The sequence below is a fragment of the Tamandua tetradactyla genome, chromosome 2 (genome assembly GCF_023851605.1).
Source record: "Tamandua tetradactyla isolate mTamTet1 chromosome 2, mTamTet1.pri, whole genome shotgun sequence".
Taxonomy (NCBI): Eukaryota; Metazoa; Chordata; class Mammalia; order Pilosa; family Myrmecophagidae; genus Tamandua; species Tamandua tetradactyla.
The window spans coordinates 189,978,208-190,001,424 of record NC_135328.1 but is presented as its reverse complement, the minus strand read 5'-3'; the positions used below and the strand labels follow the sequence as shown (position 1 = coordinate 190,001,424).

Below are 23,217 nucleotides of genomic sequence, written 5' to 3'. Positions count from 1 at the left end.
TTGACTTATTCCCCCTTAGTGTTCTGTTGGAGAACTCTGTGTGCTGCCTTCTACATGCAGCACAAGTTAGATTGGACCAGACATATATCTTCCCAATATTGGTATCATGGTCACTATGCTCCCTCAGTAACCAGATCTGGGAGCAGGGGCCTGTTCCATTCCCAGCCCATGAAGGGTGGAGGAGGGGCTTGCCAGGGTGCTACAAGATCCTTCTGCTCTTAAGTAGCCCTTTTCTTGATTTCGTGCTCATACTGTTAACTGCAGTCCTTTAACTGTTTTCTGGAACTTTGCAAAAGATGTTTCTACCAGTTCTTGTCAAAGCATCTGTGCTGTAGTAGAACCCTTAACAGGTCTCACTCTGCCATCTTGATCTGTGCAGGGCCTAATAGCCTGTTTTTTATATTCAAAAAATTAATATTGGTAATATAGAATTTAGAATTAAATTTATTAATTTTAACCAAAAGCGTAAGTTCTAAAATTCCCAAAATCAAGTCCTTACTTTTTGGTATAACAGTAAAATATATTTTTTGAATGTGAGAATTACAAACTGTAGCTGGATTCTTGATAATAAATGTGTAGCTTTTATGATGTGACCGTGTGATTGTGTAGACTTTGTGACTGACACTCTTTATCCAGTGTATGGACAGATAGGAAAATAAAGACAAAAATAAATAATAGGAGGGATAGCAGATATGAGATGTTTTGGATATTCTTTTTTACTTTTCTTTTTATTGTTTTTAGAGTAATGATAATGTTTAAAAATCAGTTGTGATGAATGCACAATTGTATAATGATAGTGAACCATTGATTGTACACTTTAGATTATTTTTTATATATGTGAATATCTCAATAAGACTGCATTAAAAAACAAATTTCTAAAAGTAAAATCCATAAAGAATAGTTGTTGAATATGTTCAACTTTATATAAATTTTTTTCTTGACTGCTCCTTCTCTTTAAAATTCTGATTATCTTTCTTTTTATCCTAATGTCTATATCCTGTTTCCTTAGCTTGGTTTATATATAGGCCATTTTGTGCTCGTAATTGATATTAATTGGGGGAGGGAAAGGCAGCCAGATAATATTTCCTTATTTTCTGATTGAGTTCTTAAAAGATGTAAACAATTCAGCTTGCTTTCTGAATGAGTAGGTAGCAAGGTCTTTCTATTTATGTAGCCTCTGAATAGAAAACTGGGATGAATTTTGTTTAAGTAATAATTAATGCAAGAAGGTGGGGAAAATTGTGCCAGCTATTAAGCACAGCTGTAAGAAAGGTAGAAGAAAACATTTTTTTTTCAGTTTCTCAGGTTCACTTACTGTTCCCTTGGAGATTGAATGGAGAAAGTGGGAAAGAAATGGCCTGCTTCCCATGTCTTCATCCTGGCTTCTTTCTGATAACCTTCAACCTCAGTGAAATTGTATTGGTGAAAAAGGATTTCCTATTTTCTTATCAATGTTAACGCTATTGGGAATTTCTTTTCTCAACAAAGATGCCAATTCTTGTGATACTGTGATAAATAAAAGAATTTTGAACAAAATAACAGTAGGCATGGGTGCCCCACATTAGAAGTATTTTCAGGAACAGAGGTGACAACTTCTGCCTTGATCTCTGTTGTAGGAGAACAAGTGAAACTCTCTTTTCTGCTTTATCTTTCTGGCTGCGGAGCCCTATGCCTAATAATGCCTATTAACAAAATCAGCCTCAGAATTGAGACATATTTTCCAATACTGTGCTTTTTGCCACAGTGCCCCCACTTTGGTGAACTGGAGAAAATAAATTTCACAGGACAAGGCGTTTGTTTTGTTCACTATTTTAAACCCAACACTTAGCATAATATCCTGCACCCCCATAGGTACTCAATAAATATTTGTTGAATAAGTGAATAAATGAAAGGGAGGGAAGGAGGGACAGGCAGAGTTCCAACTGTGAAGCAGAGCTCACTAGGTGTCTTGAGACTTGTAGAAAAGACTTTTCTAATATAATCCTTGATTATTATTTCTGTCTCAAGATAAACTAACTGTTGGCAAGAGGAAACGAAATGAAGATGATGAGGTTCCACTGGGTGTGGAGATGGCAGAGAATACTGACAACCCACTAAGATGCCCAGTCCGGCTTTATGAGTTTTACCTCTCAAAATGGTAAGTAATTGGGTGCACGGGTGGTTCAGTGGTAAAATGTTTGCCTTCCATGCAGAGACTCGGGCTTGATTCCCGGACCATGCACACACACACACACCCCACCCAAAAAAAAGAATAGTAAGTGATCACCTTCTGTATTCTATATAGCACACTTAAAAAAAAAAAAAGATAACATTTTGGATTTCCGGTGCTTGGACCTTAGGAATCTAGCTCGCCTCTAGACAAGGATTTACTTCTAATTTCATTCTTTTCCCATTCTCTTATCTGCCTGGATTTTGCACAAACAAATTTTCTATCTCAATTTTTTTCCCAAAAAAATCTGTTCAGAATTAAGAATCAATTCCATTGTTTGATCTTTACAATTGTTACTCAACATTCACTTGATATCTAAATGCAGAGACTTTATTATTTATGTAGAAGAGAAATTTAAAAGAGAGATTATATTGTTAAACCTACAAATAGAAAAACTATTTTGAAGGAATTAAAATTTTTGAGTGGTCCTTTTCTTATACAAACTTTATGATTTTAGAATTGTAAGATCCACGCTAAAGCATTTTTTTCTCAAAGAAATATATCCCTTTGGATAATATGTATTGAATACCCTTGGGGTTCATCCAGGGATATTGGTCACTGAGGATATGTGGTTGTCAACCATAGTGTCAAGTGTGAGTTGAATTTTTTGTTTTAAGTAATAAAGTGTGTGAAGGATTTACACTGTCATGTTAACATTATACTCACTTCCAACCAAGTGTGGTTTCTTAAGTGTGTGAGGAAAGATGTGGAGTTCCAGCTTACTCCTTAGGGAAAAATGCCAATAAGCCTATTCATCCCTGTGGGTATGTGGCTTGTCTATGAGATCACAGTGGGGAATAGTTAAGAACCATTATATTGAAGAACACTTGCATATTTTCTATATTCTCTGATCCCCAATTTCCTTTTTTTTCCCCTCCCCCGTGGATAGTTCTGAAAGTGTGAAGCAGAGGAATGATGTGTTTTACCTTCAACCCGAGCGTTCCTGTGTCCCGAATAGCCCCATGTGGTACTCCACATTCCCGATAGACCCTGGGACCCTGGACACCATGTTAACACGTATTCTCATGGTGAGGGAGGTACATGAAGAACTTGCCAAAGCCAAATCTGAAGACTCTGATGTTGAATTATCAGATTAAAATGGAAGTGAGGTTCCTATTTTCATACATAATGGTATGCACCAAACTGTGAATGCATCCAGCCGTTGGAAAACGATATATAAACCCAAGTCCTCCTGACTTGATTATAAGATAATGGAAAACAGACAACTCGTGAGCCACAGTGTGGATGTACAAATGAAAACTGAAGGAAAGAATATGAACTGAGAAATTCTGTTCTTTGGCAGTGATATATAGTTCTTAGACATCTTCAGAATGACTAACCAATTCCTCTGAGTGGTGCATAATCTTATTTTGTTTGGGAATAACACATTGTGGAATATTTTTAAGGAAAACGTGTATAAAACTCTACCATAGTAACCTTAGAACTTAGCGAGGTAGCTTTGGAATGAAACCTTGGCTGCAGTAGACAACTCGGGCAAGCCGTACGTAAAAATCAGAAGTCAGTACAGAGCTTAGTGACATCAGATGAGGACTGTGGGACCCACACTTGAAGAACCAATAAAAATACTCAATTTTTTTTAAAAGGTAGAGAGTGAAGTGGTCTTGATTTTGATTTTCACTGCCAAGCCAACTATGTGAAGGATAGAAGCCTTTGGTACTTTTGCCATAGACCCCTCACATCAGGGAAAAAGGCCTTCACTGCTGTTATCACAATAATATGTTCCTTTCACTTTTTGGATCTAGCCCTCTCAGCTGTGGGTCTGGATGTGGGTAAATTAAGGTAAAGGGGATGAAATCCACAAACTAATTATGCACACAGAAAAACTGTGGAGCCCATTAGACCCCAAATGTTTTGAGTTGTTTGTAGAAAACCCACTAAAATGCCCATTTCTCTGAGTGCTGCCCTTTATTGCTGCTGTCTCATAGCTTGAGCTGTGGTACACAGAAATGGAAGTTCTTCTTTTTTCAATTTTTTCCCCCGGATGGCAGCTTTCCCCTCTGCTTTACCTTCCTATTTCCCAAATATTCCCCTTATTTTGTCTTTTGTACCAGTTTCTGGAGGCCCTTGTTATTTCAAAAAAGAATAGTCCCTCTCCTTACTCTGGCAAACCTATTGATTCTACAAAGGCACAGTATTACTTAGCTATCAGAATTATGGTTTAAAAAAAAAAAAGGTCCTAGTATGTTCCCATATCAAGCATTTAAGGATGACCTTGTTACCCTTACAAACTTGAAAATAGGGATCCTAAGGTGAGGATATCCACAAGCAGGTCTTACAGCATTATTCCAAACACTAGCTGTTTTAGTAGTTCTGTGAGGATTGCAAATCATAGGTACGTTTGGCATTTCAGCCCATCTCCCTCATCCATTCTCAATTTCTTCCCCACAAAATTTTGAATCAAAGCTTTATAATGTTGGTAAGTTAAAGAACTTCTTTGAGATTAATTTGACCCTATGATAGAAATGAGAAAAGTCCAAAAGGCCTGTTAGACATCTTCATTTTTCAATATGTCCCATTTTAGGTGGGGGTGGCACTGTATTTTTTTTAAAACAAATTAAGTCACATAAATAAAAATAAAAAGTAGGCCTTTTCACATTGTGTATTTGATGGTTCTATCCCTCTGCCTGTAACGTATTTCATTTTTATTACCAAGAACTGTGTGAAAGAAGTAAATCTGCCCCAATTCTGTGTGATTCTTCCATCTGTGTTTGTCATTTCTAACTGGAAAAATTCCTTACTTCCAGACCTTGTTTGATATGGAGGAAAAACAATTGGATTGTCTGATAAGTCTGCCAATAAACTATCCAGAAACATCAGGTGTAATATTCCCCACTACACGAATTTTATGGTTTGTATAAACACTAATATTTTCCCCTTCTGTAGCTGTATGAAAAACTAGTATTGTTAGCATAGTAGATAAATTTGTTATAAAATACCAGAAAGAAAAAATCTGTATCTTTTGACTGAGAACATCCAATACCCAGATAAATGACTATATCAGGATTTCTATTGCATGTTAGTCCACAGAGTTGCCCAGAACTCTAAATTAATTCATAAGAGAAAATACTAATTATTGGTCATTCCTCATAAGTGTAGCTGTTGATATATGTGTCAGATTATTTGCCTTTTTTTTATTTTATTAAAATTGTGTAAAATTACATTTTTCCCCCAGGGAAGGAAAAAAGGTCAAACAAAAAGAGAAACATCCCAAATCATACTTTATGTTCTTTTTTGTTTTTTTTAACCACCTTTGGGTTTATCCTCACAAAAACCGCAGAAATATTCCCTTAGAATAAACTAGTATATTTGTATTTGATGGGTGAGTTATTCCTTTTCTTTTTATCTTGAAAGAATTTTAAATATCTTTTTCTGTTTGACTCTATTGATATGACCCACCAGATAGTAAAATTATAAAGAAAGAAAATAGTTCCAGAAAATAAATTTAGTTTTCACTCATTCCAGTAAATATATATTTCATTTCAGAGTCTTTCGGTTGTTTCCTTTTTCCCTTCAAAAGATTTGTTCCCATTTTTAGTTAATTTATTAAATATATTCAAAGCCTTGAAAGCTGGAATAATCAGATATCATGTATATCTTTGGTTGCAGGCAAACCTTTTTGAGTTTAACAATTTTTAAATTCTGATATAAGTATAAATACATCTTTAAATTTGGAATGTAAGACTAAATAGCATTTACCTTTGACGCCAGAACTGTCATGGTATTTTGCAAATACACCTTCTAATCCTCCTACTTGCCTTGTTACATTCCTGACTTTGTTAAAAAGGAGTTTTCCAAAAAAAGTCTTAAGTAAAATGAATTTCTATAAATGAATCCCAGTTTTCTATTATAAAGTCAGAATTTAATTTTCCATATGAATAAAAAGGTCCTTTATGGTACTGAAATGAAATTTTAGGAAAAAATTAAGTAATAATATCCTCACTTCCTCTATATTAGTACTTGATTCCTATCATCATAGTCTATCATCATTAAAAAGTATTAATAATTGAGAGGCACTGTTACACAGTGGAAAGCTCATAGGTCTTAGAGCCTAGCCTTTCCACTTTACTTGTTATATAACTTTTAAGTAAATTATTTATCACCCTTGTGCCTCAGTTTTCTCTTCTGTAAAGTGGGAATAGCAATAACTCTCTTATGTTGAGCCTGACCCATGATGGGCTTTCAAATATCAGTTTCATATTAGTAGTAATCAACATCACAAAAATCCATCAACATTCTTCAGTACACTGATACTGGAAAGAAACAGATGATTGTATCAGTAGATACAGACAAAAACATTTGATCAAGTTTATCTTTCCTAAGTCAAGTCATTTAGATGTTCAGGAACATCTGTATACAGCAAAACAAGTCCAAGTAGGGAAGCTAGATAAAAATAAGCTCATAAAAGTTCTAGCATTTTCCTACAAAAGCAGTAACCAATTAGATAATGTAATTAAAAGAAAAGGTAGTATTCACAATAGCAACAAAAATTGTAAAGAATTAGTAATTAAGTAATACGCAAAACCCCTGCATTTGCTTTAGTAGGCAGTGTTGGAAAACTGACTTTATAACATGGAGAAAGTAGAACCTCTGTCTTGCATTATATTCAAAGATAAACTGCAGCTAGATGAAAGGTTTAAATGTGAAAGGTAAAATTATAAAAGTTATAGAAAATATAGGTTAATATTATTGGGATCTAAGAGATGAAAAGAGTTGCTTAAGTAAAATCCCCAAAATACGAACCATGTGGGAAAAATAAAAAAGATGAATTTCATTATATTAGCATTAAAAATTTCTGTTCAATAAAGGGTAAAAATAACAAGAGTAAGAGAAGATGTTTGTAATGTTAAAACCAACAGAGGGTGTATACCTAGAATATACAAAAACCTGCCAAATCATAAAAAAAAAAACTGAGCAAAAGATTGAATAGATAGTTTATTGAAGAGACATCTAAAAGAGTAAAAAATATATGAAAAGATGCTCAAACTCATAATTAGGATTTTTTTAATCTAGCCTTAAGAATGGCTAAAATAAGAAAAATGAATAATGCCATGTATTGGTAGGAATGCAGGAAATATAAAAAATCTTACACATTTCAAGAGTGAAGGTAGACAAATGTAGACTATTGTAGCTATTCTGGAAAGCAGTTGTAACCGTTATCAAGTTTAAAATGTTTGATAGTTTTGCTGTGAGATTCTCCCCTCCCTATTAAATAAAAGATGAACATTGTCATTTTTTTCTGTATATATATATAATCAGGTAATTTAAATCCTTATTCATTTAATGAAAAACATTGATGGATTTTTCTGATGCTGAGCTATCCTTGCATTTGTGATTAAATCCTAATTGATCATGGTGTATTTTTTAAAAACTGTTAGATTAGATGTATCTATCACCTTTATCAAGTTAAGAGCATCTCTTTCTTTTCCTAGTTCACTGCTAGCTTTTATTTATAAATAAGTTGCAAGCTTATCAAATTTTTTTCATCTATAGTATTAGTTATGGTATTTTCCTACTCTTATTAATGGTTTGAAGCACATGGATAGATTTTTTCCAATATTGAACTGTTCTTGCATTCCTTGGATAAACTATTATTGATTTTTTAAAAACATCTGTAAGATTTGGCTAATATTTTATCCACCTTTTGTTTCCGGTTTAATTTTTGTATCTCCAGTCACAAATGAAATATTCCATAATGTTTTTTCTTCAGTTCTCCTTAATTGGCTTTGAAATCACTGTTTCACTAATCTGAAAAAGAACCTGGCAGATTATTACTTCATTTCCATTTTGTGAAACAATTTTTATAAAACCTGTCTTAAAAGTATACTCAAACTGTAAAATTTTTCATTCTGGTGGTTTTTTAAAAATTCCTCTAAGAAGAGATCTTTGCCGTTTTAATTTATTTAATCGTATTGTTCTATACAGGTTTTTGATGTCTCGCCAATTTGAACATTTTATATTTCTCTATAAGTTTTAGGTCCATCTGCATTTTCAGATTTATAAGCATATAGTTTATAGTTATTTCTTTTTTTCATTCTGTATTTTATTTATTTGCATCTCTGTTTTTCAGTCTTGTCTAATAATCTTTTACAAGAACGGCATTTGTTTTTGTCAGCCTTCTCTATTATTGGTTCTCTATTTCATTTATTTCCGATTTTATTTTCTTCTCTTTTTTGGGGGGTTTTCCTTTTTTTAATTCTTTGAATTACTAAATTTTGAATGATTGGTTGATTCATTATTTACCTTTCTTGATTCCTGACCAGCAAAAATGAAAAGTGATTTCAAATCTATGATTTTTCCTCTGAGTAAAACTCTACCAGTGTTTACAGGTTCAACCATAATGACATTATCAGTCTGTTCTAGGTATTTTCTCAATTACTTTTTTAACCCAAGGGTTCATCCATCCCCCACTTTCCCACCCTGCAATTTTGTCAGTTTTCAGTCTGTTGTTTGAAGTATACAGATATCCATTATATTTACATTTTGATTCATTGTTCATTCTTAACCTGCATATAATCATCTCCCACTTTTTTTTGCACCGAATTGTTTTATCAGATACTATAAATATTGCTTCTACACCTTTCTCTTGATTAATATTTGCTTGATATTTTTCCCCCAACAGTTTTTGTTCTAAGCTGTTAGATTTTTAAAAAAAAAAACAACTCCATACTGAGTCTTTTAACATTTTGATCAATTTATTTTTAATCAGTATGGACTCATGAATTCCTATTTTTATTCATTAGGGTGTAATCTGATACTCTCATTTATTTGGTACTCATGTTGTCCTGGATTTACCAATGGAAGCCTCTTGTGGTTGGCTCCTCTGTCCTTTGACATATTCCCTTTTTTTTTTTTTTCCGACATGGGCAGGCTCTGGGAATCAAGCCTGGGTCTCCGGCATGGCAGGTGAGAATTCTGCTGTTGAGCCACCGTTGCATTGCCCATTCCCATTAATTTTTGAGCATTTACTTACTCACAAGATGTTTCAGCATTATTTTGTACTTCCAGCCCAACCTTGGAATCAGTCATCTTTCCATGGAACCCTGATGCCTTTTAGTAATCGGTGTGCTCATTGCTACTAAAATAAAATTGCTTTTAGACTCTCTCAGTGGATAGAGGTATATATGAATGAATAAATAAATAATAAAATGTGCGTATATATAAAAACTATATACACATATATATATATAACTAAGCATATCTCTGTGAGTATATGTATTTTTAAACCTATGAGTTTTTGACCAACTTGCCTAAAATGGGGGCCCCAGATTCTGGTTTCCTTGAACCTTTCACTTTTTAGTCCTTTCTCAAACTGAGAAATCTGGCTCCCATTATCCTCAATATATTTACTTTTTTTTATTCAACCAGTTAACTTATTGGCACTTGCTCTGCTTTAGCCTGTGGCTGCTTCCCGTGGCACCTGTACCACCATTTTTCCATGGATTGCAGGCACATCAATAACCTCCATTGCAGCCCTGCTTCCTCAAGCACCAGTATCTCCTCACAGGGAAGGGAAATGTGGATGGGAAGGAAGGGATTAAGTTTAAGATGTTAAATTTAAGATGTTTACATTCATTGTAATTATTGCTATTAGAATTTATTTCTGCTCTTTCAGTTTCTACTTACTGTACTGTTTTTTCTTTGCTTTCCATTGTGTAGCAGATTTTCTTCTGCCTATTTAAAATACATTGTACTTTTATTTTTATTGATGTTGTTCTTGATACCTATAATCATGTTTGTATACCCCTACTGATTTCTTAAACTTATCATCTACATCTTTTTCCTATTAAGACAGGTACTTATTATGTCATATTCCTTTGGTTTTGCCCACCCTTAATATTTTTTTTAGAATTTTGGTTCTCAGTTAATACTTCCTTTTTTCTTTTCTTTTCTTCTAAAGAAAAGTTTTAGAAAACTTTGCCAGAACATTTGCTCAGTTTGATCACTCTTATTTCTTGAATTTTCTTTCCACATCTAAATTTATTTATCTTATTTGACCATTTCTTCCAAGAATATTTTCAGACTGGGTCTTCTGTGGAAATACTTCTGAAGCCTTCTATACCTAAGAATATTTTTCAGTACACTCATGTTTAAATGAGAGTTTTTCTTGATATCAGTTTTATGTTCAAAGTTCTTTCCCTTCAGCACTTTGAAAGCATTATTCCTTTGACTTCTTTCATCTAAGGATACTGTTAAAAAGCCTGATGTCAATCTGATACCTGTTTCTTTGTGGTTGAGCCACTATTTTTCTTTGAGAGCCTTCAGAATTTTTGCTTTGTTAGATGGTCTTAAAATATCTTTTACTACAGTATACCTGGTTGTGCTTTTTCCTTACTCATTGTTCTGTGAACATTTTCATCTTTAATTCTGGGAAATTATTCTAATTATTTCTTCAGATGTTTCCTCCTTCACTTTTATTCCTTTCCTTCTATGACTCCCATTATCCAGATGTTGCCTTCCACTTCTGTCCTCTGGACTGGTATGTGTCTGTGTGTGTCCCTCTCTTCACCCTTTCCTGCTTTATTTTGGGTAAAGGCCCTCAGTAATGATGTCCCAGTTCACTGATTGCTGCCCCTCTATCCCTTTTTTTTTTTTTTTTTTACTTTGCTTTATTTTAAATTCTTGGTTCAGATTGTGTTTTATATTTAATTTGCAGTCTTTGAGAGTCACAATATGTATTCCTTAGGCATCCAGTTATTTTGGCCTATGAACTCCTATTCCCTCATACATCAGTGCCTTTGTCTGGTAGTTTTTATTGGCAAAGAGTCAAAGTCAGGCTGTGTTTGGGAGGCAAAGAGTTTAAGAAGGGGTGATGATAACCTTTCATCTCACAGTCACTGTTAATCAATCCACTAGTAACTCTTCAAAGATTCACCTTTGGACCCTTAGGAAAAAGCCGACTGAAAAAGGCAGAATTGCTAGTTGTCATCTATCAGCAATGGATTTTGGAGGGGAAAAATGATGGAAGTTTTCACTCTGAGAGAAGTTGCTTAGCCTGCCCCCTTTTCATCCCAAAGCACTTTTGCACTGCCTTGCTAGCGTCTCACTGACATTCCCACTTCTCCCTCCAGTTTATGATGACCTTCAGTGTCCTAGTGGTTCTTCACAGGATTTGGGGGGGGGTTTTGGTTTTGTTTTTGTTACCGGTTTTGTTTTGTTTCGGTGTTGGGTGATAGTTCCTCAGATTTATGCTATTTTCTAAATTGTTTGTATTAGGTCGATTTAGGGGAAGGGAGCCAGTAGCCTGTGCTAGTTCATTGTCTTAATAGCAATCAAAGTTCCCAGTATATCTTTTGCTGTTCCTTTATTTTCATTCTTTCTATGCTACATTTTAGGTGTCTCTCTTACAGTTAACAGTCCAATCCAATCACTTCTGTCTGGTTATTGTTTTAATATCCAGTCAACAAGTTATGCCATTTAATCTATTGTGGTTATTGGTATTTTTTAATACTGCTTTCCCCTCTCCATTCCTGCTTTCTTTTGAGCTGTTGTGCTATTTTAATTCCTTTTTCTTTCCTTGTCTTGATTAGAAGTTATATGTATGAATTTTTAGAGATTTTCTTCAATATTTATATCATAAACATGACTTAAACTTGAAAGTTAATCAGTAATTCTACTGTTCTCCTATGGAAGGACCTTAGTACTTTAATTTCAATCACTACCATCACCACTCCCCCATTTTTATACGTTATTATTTAATATTTTAATTCCATCTCCTTAGTCTATCTCCAAGAAGTACCACCTGTGAATTTATTTAGCCAGGTTTCCTCCTTTGAAATGTCAGTTGAAGCTAACAGGCTGGGTTTACCATCTTCTTCCCCTCTTCAACTAGCATTTTCAGAAGTCAAATCTTCCACATCTCTAGGCCCAGTCAGTCTGTGTCCTGTGCTCCTGGAACACCCTCTGCATGCCTCTGTTGATGCTCATCAGATTCTGTGTTCATCACAGGCACACTTGTCTATCTTTAAAGTGCATATGTGTGGTTGGGACTAGGAGTATGATAACAGATAACATAGCATTGGTACTTTGAAAAGTGTTGAAGTTTGAATTGTTTTTCCAAATCAGTATGGAATTTAATATTTATGAAGTACTATTTTTAAAAGTGCTTCATGCTTTTGAGAGAGATAGCTTGGGATTTTTTAGATAAGATAGGGATAAAATGGTATCCAGAAGTCTCCAGAAGACATCCAGGTTTATGATTTCTGTGGGTTCTTTAGTGCTGTCTGTTGTTGACATTAAACACTGATGGGCACGTATAGCTTAGAGGTAACATGGCAGGAACCCTCTTAGGCTGTGGTGCATGCATTTGAAACTTACCTGTTTTGTAAGTTCCTTGGGTATTAACCACTCCCAGATCTTCTGACTCACATGTAGCACTGGTTTGTGCTTCGTTAAGAGTTAGGAATGTTACAAAACATAACATATGGCCCCAGCCTCATAGAATTTGCAAGCAGGTAGGAGACAAAAGACTGTGTATTGTACAGAGTGTAAGAGGCACGTGAGTCATTGCAGTCCCAAATGTGGCCCTGGGTTTCAAAGGGAGAAAGATTCTAAGCTACTGGGATCTGTTTGAAGACTGGAAGGCATTTCTTGGGGAAAAGCTTAAAATGTTCCAAAGGGGTAGCACTTTATCTGTTTTAATGCTTTTATTTAATTAGCCAACTAATAAATGCCAAGATAAACTGTGACTACAGGTGTCTCCATGATTCTTAGAGACTGGGAGCCAGGTCTGACTTTGGTGCTTACTGACATTGTTTTTCCTAAGGGCATGTGGCTTCTTCAAAGAACCTGGGTGTGAGTGATTACCAGCAGATTACAAAGATTTTGACTCTTCTCCATGTAGCCATATTTACAGTTCAAGAATAGTAAAATGCTGTAGCTATTTACAGCACAAAGTTTGAATTAAACACTTTTTGCACTGGACTTGTCTTGGCTCTTCCTTTAAGCAAGATTATAGAATTGGACATTTGAAACTGTTTACAGTTTGCTGGGCTACAAGACACGGGAAGAGTTGTGATACTTCTTGTGAGCATCAAGTGGGAAGTTCGTCTACACACAGGTCTAGGGGCTTAAGTCTCCGATTAATGCTGATTGTACCTCTCCAACCCTCAAAGCCCCAAACCACATACTACAGATACACATACCACTACGGATACCTGAGCGGTATTACCCTTATCTTAGGGAAAGATCTGAAACATTATTGACCACTCTTAAATAGACCCAAAAGTAGATGATCAGGAACTAAGTCTGCTAAGACTATAGTGTGCATTTTCATCCTTTGTGAAGGACTGGGCAGAGGCATCTGTGACCCCTGGTAGCTTACTCAGCCCTATGGAGACCTGTCTCAGGAGTGGACCTGGACCCATCATCTTGAATAGTGCTAGCTATTATTTGAAAAAAAAAAAATAATAATGTGGCTGCCACAATAAAAGTTTATTCCTCTCATCAAACCCAACAGCCATTCCTCCTGTGGTCCTGCAGATGCTGGGTCCTGGGTCTAACAGTTTCCTGAGCGATCCTCTGCTTCTGGCCAGCAGATGGAAGACAGTGTGGCTCACATAGGAGTTTTAATGGGTCAGATGATCTTTCTGCCATAACCAACTTTAAGGTCCCCTCTCTGAGGTGATTAGGTGCCTGGATGCTGTCCATCTTTGTCTACCCAAACACAAATGGTTTACAGATGAGGGCTATTTCCCCCCTTCTCTTGGATATGTCACAGCTAAACAAATTATCTGAGGAACTAATAAAAGATCAGCTGCACATTTAAAAATCAAATTAACCTCTGGAGTGTGAGTTCCAAGATCAAAAATTTTTTTATAAGTTCCCTAGGTAGTTCTAATATGCAGGCACAATGATGGAGCACAAGAATGTGTTGATTAATTAGATGTGAGGAATGAGGGAAATTTGAAGTATAGCTAGGAAAATGAGAATAAAGTACAGCAGTGACTAGCCAGAGAATTTTACATCTGCATTGAGAAATGGGTAAAGACTGGCCAAGGCCTGTCCTTACTCCCATGAAAAATAACCTTAGTTTTTGTTCCTTTTGACCAAAAGGACCTAATCAGACCCTTTCCAACATCAAACCTGAGCAACTCAGCCCCTCCCAGAAGGAGCACTCTGCACAAAGAAAGCATACTCTGCCCAGGCCCTTTGCGGAAAGACAAGTGGACAGCCACATCCCCATCCTGGAAAACTTGGATATGAGGCAGCTACCACCACCTCCACCTGGGGAGTCAGGTGGGTGAAAGAAGTTGCAGCAGTGTGAGGCTTGGATTTGGCCAAGGGTCCTTGAAGTAATCGACAACTCCTGTGAAGGAGTCAAGGGCCTCATCCATGCCCCTCAAGCCCTCTTTTCTGCAGGGTGATGCCTCCTGACTGCACTTGCCTTCAGAGACTCCTCTCAGTGAATGTGAGGAGCTCCTTCCACTTATCAGAGGGAAGCTGGCAAAGCAGGGACCAAGGTCTCACCCAATCTTCCCATGCAAGAAGGCCAAAGCTGCAGTCTTCAGGCACCAGGGACTCTTCTTGAATTGTTGTCTTCTGATGACCAAGGTTCCTCTGCACACAAAGTGCCGAGTTGAAGTCAAGAAATGTTAGGATCCCCTCTGTTGGTTTTCTTTCTGGGGATTCCACAAAATGAAACACTTTGGGGGTTGGGGGGGAGAGAGTCTTAAGTAAGGATGTATAAGTGGTTAGCCAAGCTGTTAAAGTTAGTGGAGGGGTTCCCAGGCTCCTGGAATTAAGTTTATTTCAGGCCATGTTCTAGTTTGCTAGCGCCAGAATGCAACACACCAGAGATGGATTGGCTTTTAATAAAAGGGGATTTATTTTGTTAGTTCTTCAGAGGAAAGGCAGCTAACTTTCATCTGAGGTTTGTTCTTACGTGGGAAGGCTCAGGGTAATCTCTACTGGCCTTCTCTCCAGACCTCTGGGTTCCAACAACTTTCCCCAGGGTGATTCCTTTCTGCATTTTCCTTCCAAAGGCCTGGGCTGAGCCGTGAGCGCTGAGATGAGGTATGCCGAACTGCTTGGGCTGTACTACCTTGCACTCTCTCATTTAAGCACCAGCCAATTAAGTCAAACGTCATTCATTGCACAGGCACGCCTCCTAGCCAACTGCAGATGTAATTAGCAACAGATGAGGTTCACATACCATCGGCTTATGTCCGCAGCAACAAAACTAGGCACCTTCGCCTGGCCAAGTTGACAACTGAATCTAACTACCACAGGCCATGACTAAAAAGACTTGATTTGGAGTTGATCAGGCAGTTTATCTGCCTCATTCATGAGTCAAGGAAGAATAGGGGGTACAGAAATTTTCTCGATGCAAAACCCCAATCCTGGAAAACGGCACCAGTTCCTGTTTTTTTAAGTCATTTTTTGATGGGTGAAAGATTTTCTTCATTTCTAGACCTGAGATAAAAATATATCCTTCAGTGAGCTCGTGGCTGAGATAAACAATCAGAAATGAGGCCCATAGGAAACAGGAATTCTGCCTGCAAAGCCACTTAAGTTGTCAAGTCCTATAGCTACTTCCTGAGTCATTTGAAGCTATTCTACCCCACATGCCCAACAAGGTGCTCCATGACCAGTGGACAGTGACTATGTGGGCATGTGGCCAACCCCAACTGAACCCAAAAATGAAGAGCAGTGGCCCAAAACTCTGAAGACCAGATCCTGGGCTTTGGGACACTGTATCCCCTAGCTTGACTCAGAGGAATGTGGATCATTCATTTTTGCGCTAACAAATGGTATGGAAAGAGAGGACAGAAGACTCCCCTCCCTTGAAGCCAAAAGGTTGCACTAAGCCAGCAGGGTCACTTATCCACCTGCAGCCAAGCAGGAACTGTGGCTGCATCCCAGCACTGTTAACCATGTAAGCCCATGCCAGATCCAAAAATTTCCTACCACAGGCCGTCAAATAACAGGGTTGTACACTTGGCTGGACCTGTGATACTGATCAGAGATGTAGCACAAAGCAGCATATCCAGCAGGCAGGCGTACAATTAAATAACATGTTTAATCATCTCACGACAGTAGTGCAGTAGTATAAATTATAAAGTTTTTTAAAAAGCCTCTCCCCAAATCTCTCGTTCCTCAACACCCAGATTACCATGGTTGAGGAACCAGTGATGGCCAGAGGGATTCAGGAAGTCTCTATTCCAAGGAGCTAAAGGTCTTTCCAATTCCAGGTTGCCTTGTGAGCAGCCAAGAGTCCTACACGGTGCTGCACACGCACGCTCAAGCACACACACATGCAAGGGACACGGGAAGAGACAGGGCAGAGAGGAGACCAGAGTGGGGAAAATCACATACATGCACTCTCAAGCCACATCATTCAGCCCGTTTGTGGCTATCTCCCCTGGGGACAGAATGGTGGCCTAAGCCCTGAAGCAGCAAGTGCTAGTCAGAGGAAAATGGAGGGAGGCAGTCTGGGTCCAGCTGGGTTACTCTGACACACAGTCCCAGCAGCCATGGGGGCCAGAGGCCTCTGCAGGGCTGTTCCATCCCTGAAACAGCCAATCCTCCTATAATCTTGGGCCAGATGGGAAAAAGGAATGGGGTTCCTGTGCTAAGTGGGACCAGAAACCATTTCTGTACTTATATCCCAGTATCAGCAGTGAGAAGGGGATACCATATCCTCTAGTGAGAGTGCTTACTCCATCCTAGAGAAGGACAACAAAGAATATACCACAATCAAGCCCCTGGTGCCAAGAGGCTGGTGGTGCTTGGTTCTGTGCTCAGGTGGTGGGGAGTGTGAGGCCTCAGAAGGACTCCCAAGAGTCCCACCTTCTCATGGTGTGGGCACCCTCCAAGCAGCAACACTGATAACAGGGAGCTGGAGAGGAGGCCAGACCTGGAAGTGTCTACCCTTGGGGGAGGGGATGGGTTTGCAATAAAAAAAAAAAAAAGGAGGGCCTGAGGTGGGGGTATTCTGGGGGCCTTTCAGACATGTTTAAAGAGGAAACCTCTTCATTCACAGCTTCGTTTAGGGGATCCTGGAGAATGTCTTATGGATTCAAGTACCAGCAGTTCTGCTTGAGGCTATTAGGGTAGAAAGACCAGCAGATACTGAGAACAGCTGCCACAGACTTGGGAGTTAGTACAACCCAACCTGGCAGTGCTCTGGGCCCTGGCGCTGCCCACCCCCTACCCTGAGGAGACAGATAAGGTGGCTACAATATCTCCTCCCGGGGGCTCCTGCCTTTAAGTGGCGTCTGCCCATTGGGCACGGAGCCATTCTGACCATGCAGGAGTTTGCCCTTCTCTCGGTCTGGCCACGTGAAGATGGCATCGTCGCTGTCCAGCTCCGACTCGGAGTGCATCAGGCTGCTGCTCAGCATTGGGCCTTTCTGTTTGATGCCTGCAAGGTAGACCAGGATCCCAGCATGAGGAGCAAAACCTTCCCAGCCCGAAGAGCGTCAGAGGGATAGGGAAAGTTCTGGTCCCTCCCTAGGCAGGAGGGACAGAAACATTCAAGTAAGGGAGGTGACAGCAAGAGTACAGAACTGGAGACCAACAGACCTGGGTACCAAAGCTGGTTCACCCACTCATTAGCTGTTTGCCCTTGGCAAACATCTCAGAAGATGTTACTTCACTTCTGAGACTCAGTATCCTCATCAGTAAAATGGACATAATAATAGGATCTACCACACCGGGTTCTGGTTTGGGCTAATGAAAGCCTTATAAGAGCAAAGACTTTTGTTTCATTTACAGTTTATCTCTAGTACTCAGAACAGTGCTTGGCACATAGCTCATGTCACGTAAATACTGTTGGATCCGATGGATGGACAGACAAATGAAAAAGGTAGTATGCCTAGAATATAATAAAGGTTCATTAAGTATTAATGGTGGAGAGATTTTAAAGAGGGGGAGATAAGGATTTGTGGCGAGCTAGACTAGGTTTGCAGCCTAAGAGCAGAAACACAGTAGAGATCAGAAACCTTATCGCTGTCTCATCGTTGTCTCTCACACTGGGCACTTATCTCCAGTATCTGTTAGCTTTGGTTAGTGCCACCCAATGATATTCTCTTTCCTTTTCCTTTTAAATTTGGAGCTTTTATTGTCTCTCTTTATGAACAGTGTGAAATTGGATGGGAGGCAGAAATTCATGAGTTCTCCAGAGAAAGAGATTTTAACTGTGACCTGGCTCAGCCTGGATGCCAAGTACTTGGCAGAGTTCCCACCATAGTGAGCCTCCATGACCCAGTTTGCATAGAGACATGGAGGACAAAATGGGTCTTGTAGGTGGAAGAGTACACATGGGGCTCTCAGAATCACTCATGTCAGGAGTGTCCCAATGGAGATGGAGACTTTAAGTAGTCGTCAGCTCATCAGAACACACAAACCAAAGGCCCATAAGAAGCATGAGGTCAGAAAAGATGCCTGAGATTCTGCAAACCATTGTCATCACCTTCTCTACTTATCTCCATGGCTGCAGTAAGGCCATGACCATAGAATGTAGTCCAGGAATAGCTTTAGAGCTGGTCCTAACCAACAGCAAGATGGCTGCCCTGTAACTGGTATAAAATACTACCTCAGAGAAAGCAAAATACAGGCTGAGATAGCAAGATGAGAAGTGGGAATTGCCAACAGTGAGACAGGAATTGCCCCTTCCTTTTTTCTTAAAAAGGTGAGATCTTTTGTTTGAACCAGGTAGCACCAGCTCTCTTTTAACCTCGTCATCCACCAATCACTGTCTCTTCCCCTTGTCCCATCCAGGTCCTCAAACAAACAAAAAAAATCAAGGGAGGGTCTGAAATAATTTTGGGTCATTCTGCCCTTTCTTGGCCAACCCACACTTAATTCAAGTAGGGATGGCCTAGGACGTGGGTATCCAGACCCTATGTCTGTCCAGGTCATCAACCACCTGCGGACCTTGCCTTTCATGTGCTTCATCTCTGCTGTGTGCTCTGTATCTCAAGCAAGGAGCTAACTCAGCCTTGTCCTCCAGGGTACAATTCTCAATACATGATATGGAATAGCCACTTTCCTCCCACTTCTCAGGAAGGCACAGCAGCAGAGCCAGAGAAGACTACCAGCATCCTGGATTTCTCCAATGTAGTCAATAGAAGAACCAAGCCCTGTTCTGCCCCTGTAGATGAAACACCCACCTCAGCCTCTCTCTGTCCTTTGGGGACTTTCTCCTCCTAGTATCCACTCATAGCTTGCTTTCTTCCCCCAAATTCTTCTGGGCCATAGTTGCAGAGACAGAAGTCCAAGGGAGAGATATGTTCCTGGCCTCAGGGTATGCAGTTCTGGCCCAAGGTCCTGCCACCACTAAACTTTCACTTCTCCTGCTCTGCTTGAAGAACAGGATTTTACTCATTAAAAAAATACAAACTGGGGCGGGCCACGGTGGCTCAGCAGGCAAGAACGCTTGCCTGCCACGCCAGAGGACCTGGGTTCAATTCCCAGTGCCTGCCCATGTTAAAAAAAAAAAAAAAAATACAAGCTGGAAAACTAGTAACAGCAGTGAAAGCTGAATATACACATTCCAATGAAATCCACACATATGTCCACCAAAAAACATGTACAAGAACGTTCACAGCAGCGCTCTTCATAATAGTCAAAGAGGGAAATAACTCAATTGCCCACTAACAGTATAACTGATAAATAAGTATAGTATAAAACCCACAATAAAACTATTAGATCTAATAAACGAATTCAGCAAAGTGGTGAGATTCAAGATGAATACCCCAAAATTATTACTATTTCTATACACTGATAATTAACAATCTGAAGAGGAAATCAGGAAAAAAATCCATTTATAATGGCACCTAAAAGAATCAACTGTCAAGGATGTAAAGGATTTATACATGGAAAAATACAAAACATTGCTAAAAGAAATCAAAGATGCAAATAACTAGAAGGAGATTCCATGTTCATGGGTTGGAAGAATAATTACTAATATGTCAATTCTACCCAAAATGATTTACAGACTCAATACAATCCTAATCAAACTTCCAGAATTCTTTGCAGAAATGAAGAAGCCAATCATCAAATTTATATTGAAGGGTAAGGGGTCCCTGAATAGCCAAAAACATCTTGGAAAAAAAAGAACAATGGAGAAGTCACACTTGATTTTAAAACTTATTACAAAGCTACCATAATCAAAACAGCATGGTATTGGCACAAGGACAGACACAGATTAACAGAATCAAATGAAGAGTTGGCTATGGCCAACTGATTTTTGACAAAGGTGCCAAGTCTACTCAATGGGGGAAGAATAGTCTCTTCAAAAAATGGCGATGTGAAAACTGAATATCCATGTGCAAAAGAACGAAGGTAGACCCCTACCTCACTCCATATTCAAAAATTCACTCAAAATGGATCAAAGATCTCTATATAAGAACAAAATTATAAAACTAGAAGAAAACACAGGGAAGCATCTTCAGGACCTGGTGTTAGGCAATAGTTCTTAGACTTTACACCAAAAGCATAAGCAACAAAAGAATGAAATAGGTAAATGGAACACTGTCAAAGTTAAAAAGTTTTGTGCATCAAAGAACTTCATCATGAAAGTAAAAAAGACAACCTACAGAATAGCAGAAAATATTTGGAAACCACATATCCAATAAGGGTTTAACATCCAGAATATATAAAGGAATCCTACATCTCAACCACAAAGAGACAACCCAATTAAAAAATGAGCAAAAGACATGAATAGACATTTCTCCAAGAAGATATATAAATGGCCAAGAAGCACATGAAAAGATTCTCAGCAACATTAGCCACTTGGGAAATGCAAATCAAAACTACAATGAGATACTATTTCACATCCACTGGAACAGCTACCATTAAGAAAGGAAAATAAGTGTGAAGAGGATGTGGAGAAACAGTCTCCTTTGTTGATGGGAAAGTTTTCGTGATGTATGGTAGTGATGGTATTGTGAGTATAATCAACCCCACTGAATTATATATGGCTCTTTCCTACCTATAATCTCTCCCCTTCAGTCTATTATATATTGCCACCAGACTAATGTTTAATGTGGTTAATGGGAAATTTTAGGTTGTAAATATGTTACTGAAATATAACCCTCTTAAAACTACTAGCAGTCACTCCCCATTAAAAGGAAATCTGCATGTACTCTGAAATTTATTGCTTTTTTGTATATATGTTATTTTTCACAAAAAAAGAAAAAAAAGTCAATTGTGATGATTTTATATATATATACATATATATATATGTATATTCCTTCTAGCCTCCAGTGTTCTGGAACAGTTAGAAGGAAAAATCTGAGAGAATGGAATGATAGTCCATGACAAACTCTGAGATCTGTTCTGTAATTATTTATTGAAGAATGCTTTGAAAATTATTGCTTTTTTCTTTCTTTGCTTTGTATATATGTTATATTATACAGTAAAAAAAAGTTTATAAAAAAAAAAGGAAATCTGCAGCAAGGTCCCTGCTCATCTCGCCAGTCAGTGCTGCTCATTCCTTGCTCACCATATCCAGTATGTTGCTTTCTTAATTTTTTTCCTATAATGCCCTATGCTCCCCAGCAATGGACCTTTGCACATTTTGTTCCTTTGCTTGGAAGATGCTATTTTCCAGAGTCTTTGCCTGGCTAACTCCTATCCATCTTTCAGGTTTCAACTAAATGTTATTCTTTACAAGATCTTTTATTATCATATTTTGTATATTTGTGAATTTATTTGTCTGTCTGATATAAGTTACATAAAAACAGAGTCTGTTTGGTTCACCACAACATAACCAGTGTCTGGCATGGGGCCTGACACAGTGGTCTCAATTCATATTCACCAATGAATAAGATACTTCCCTGCCTTCAACTATTTCACTGACTAGTAAGGGAACAGACATATATAACTAAATATAATAGAGAGAGAAAAATGCTCAAACAGGCATAGGAGAAAAATTACCTCGTCTTTAAGTAGGAGGGCAAAGGGAGAATAAGAAAGAGCTTTCTGGACAGATATGAAACAGCAGAACTTGTTCAGAAGAGAGACAGATAAGCAAGGAGGAAGATGCCAGGAAAGCAAACTGCCTAATTACAAATACAAAAGCCGGCTCTACCAGACCAAAAAGTCTTCATTGTGCTGGAAACAGGAAGTCAGTGAAGGATTTTACTGGGTGAGAAAACATGATAAAGACAACCCTGGCTGTCTGTGGAGGGTGGATTTTTACCTCCAGGCCTTTATTCTTAGTATTTCCTATGCAGAATGCTCTGCCTCCACTTTCTTGGGTTTAGTGGGGCTCATTTCAAGCCTCACCTACCTCTAAGCACCTCTCTGTCTGCCAAAGAGAAAATGCTTGGTGCAGAACCCAGACAACCTATAAGCATTTATTTTCTTCTGATAGGCCTTTTCTCTTTGACTAGACCAAAACTCCCTAAGGGCAAAGCCTGGGTCTTAAAACTTTTTATAACCCCACTTCGGCCTCTTCCTAAAAAAGCTTTAAGTGTGAATGAATACTTCATATAAAACTAGTTCTAGTACTGAGTGGTTAGGTATAGCTTATAGAGAGTCCAGCTCTCATAAACAGACAATTCCTGTCCTGTGGTATCCATAATGAAATAGAAACCTCTCATCAAGTGACCAAGCTGAGTCGAGGAAGGGACACTCACACCTATCCAAACTCTCCTAGCACCATCACTGCAAGTTGACTTAATGATTCAGCAATAGGAAATTCCTCCAGTGAGAGGCACCTGACAGATGAGCCCAATGCACCTGGAGCCAGCAGAGAAGTTTCCTCCTGCCTGCTCTAAGACAGTGTTGGAAGCTGTGACTCTGCCAAATAATGGAAAGAAGATGGGAGGGGAAGCCTGGCTGAAAAGCAGGTAAGCTGGCAGACACTGGTTTTGATCTCATCTCTGCCTCACCTTGTTGTTGCCCAGAAAGGACAGACTGAGAACGAGATCCCTGACCCTGACTCCATGTGGCAGTTTGAAAAGCTGAATTCCAGGCAGTAAACCTGAGGGGAATGTGCAGGCAAGGGAAAGCAAGAAGCCTAGCCCCTCTGCAGAATA

General features: G+C 38.5%; 2 protein-coding genes across 23 annotated transcripts in view; one reads left to right on the top strand and one right to left on the bottom strand.

Moving 5' to 3' along the window:
• Positions 1-5,541, top strand: part of ZMYM4 (zinc finger MYM-type containing 4) — a 273,687-nt gene extending 268,146 nt beyond the window's left edge. For 12 of the 14 annotated variants that reach the window (XM_077150329.1, XM_077150333.1, XM_077150331.1 and 9 more), the window contains 2 exons: positions 2,008-2,137; positions 3,099-5,541. In XM_077150329.1, coding sequence (XP_077006444.1) covers positions 2,008-2,137; positions 3,099-3,306 — 338 coding nt within the window. In that variant the 3' untranslated portion in view covers positions 3,307-5,541. Of the gene's footprint in view, positions 1-1,297; positions 1,958-2,007; positions 2,138-3,098 lie in introns of those variants that run through there. The other 2 variants (XM_077150338.1, XM_077150337.1) reach the window with 2 other exon arrangements.
• Positions 1-23,217, bottom strand: part of KIAA0319L (KIAA0319 like) — a 220,936-nt gene that overhangs the window by 50,914 nt on the left and 146,805 nt on the right. For 2 of the 9 annotated variants that reach the window (XM_077150348.1, XM_077150349.1), the window contains one exon: positions 16,229-17,591. The exons of the other annotated variants lie outside the window; for them this stretch is intronic. In XM_077150348.1, coding sequence (XP_077006463.1) covers positions 17,404-17,591 — 188 coding nt within the window. In that variant the 3' untranslated portion in view covers positions 16,229-17,403. Of the gene's footprint in view, positions 1-16,228; positions 17,592-23,217 lie in introns of those variants that run through there. 9 annotated transcript variants of the gene reach the window in all.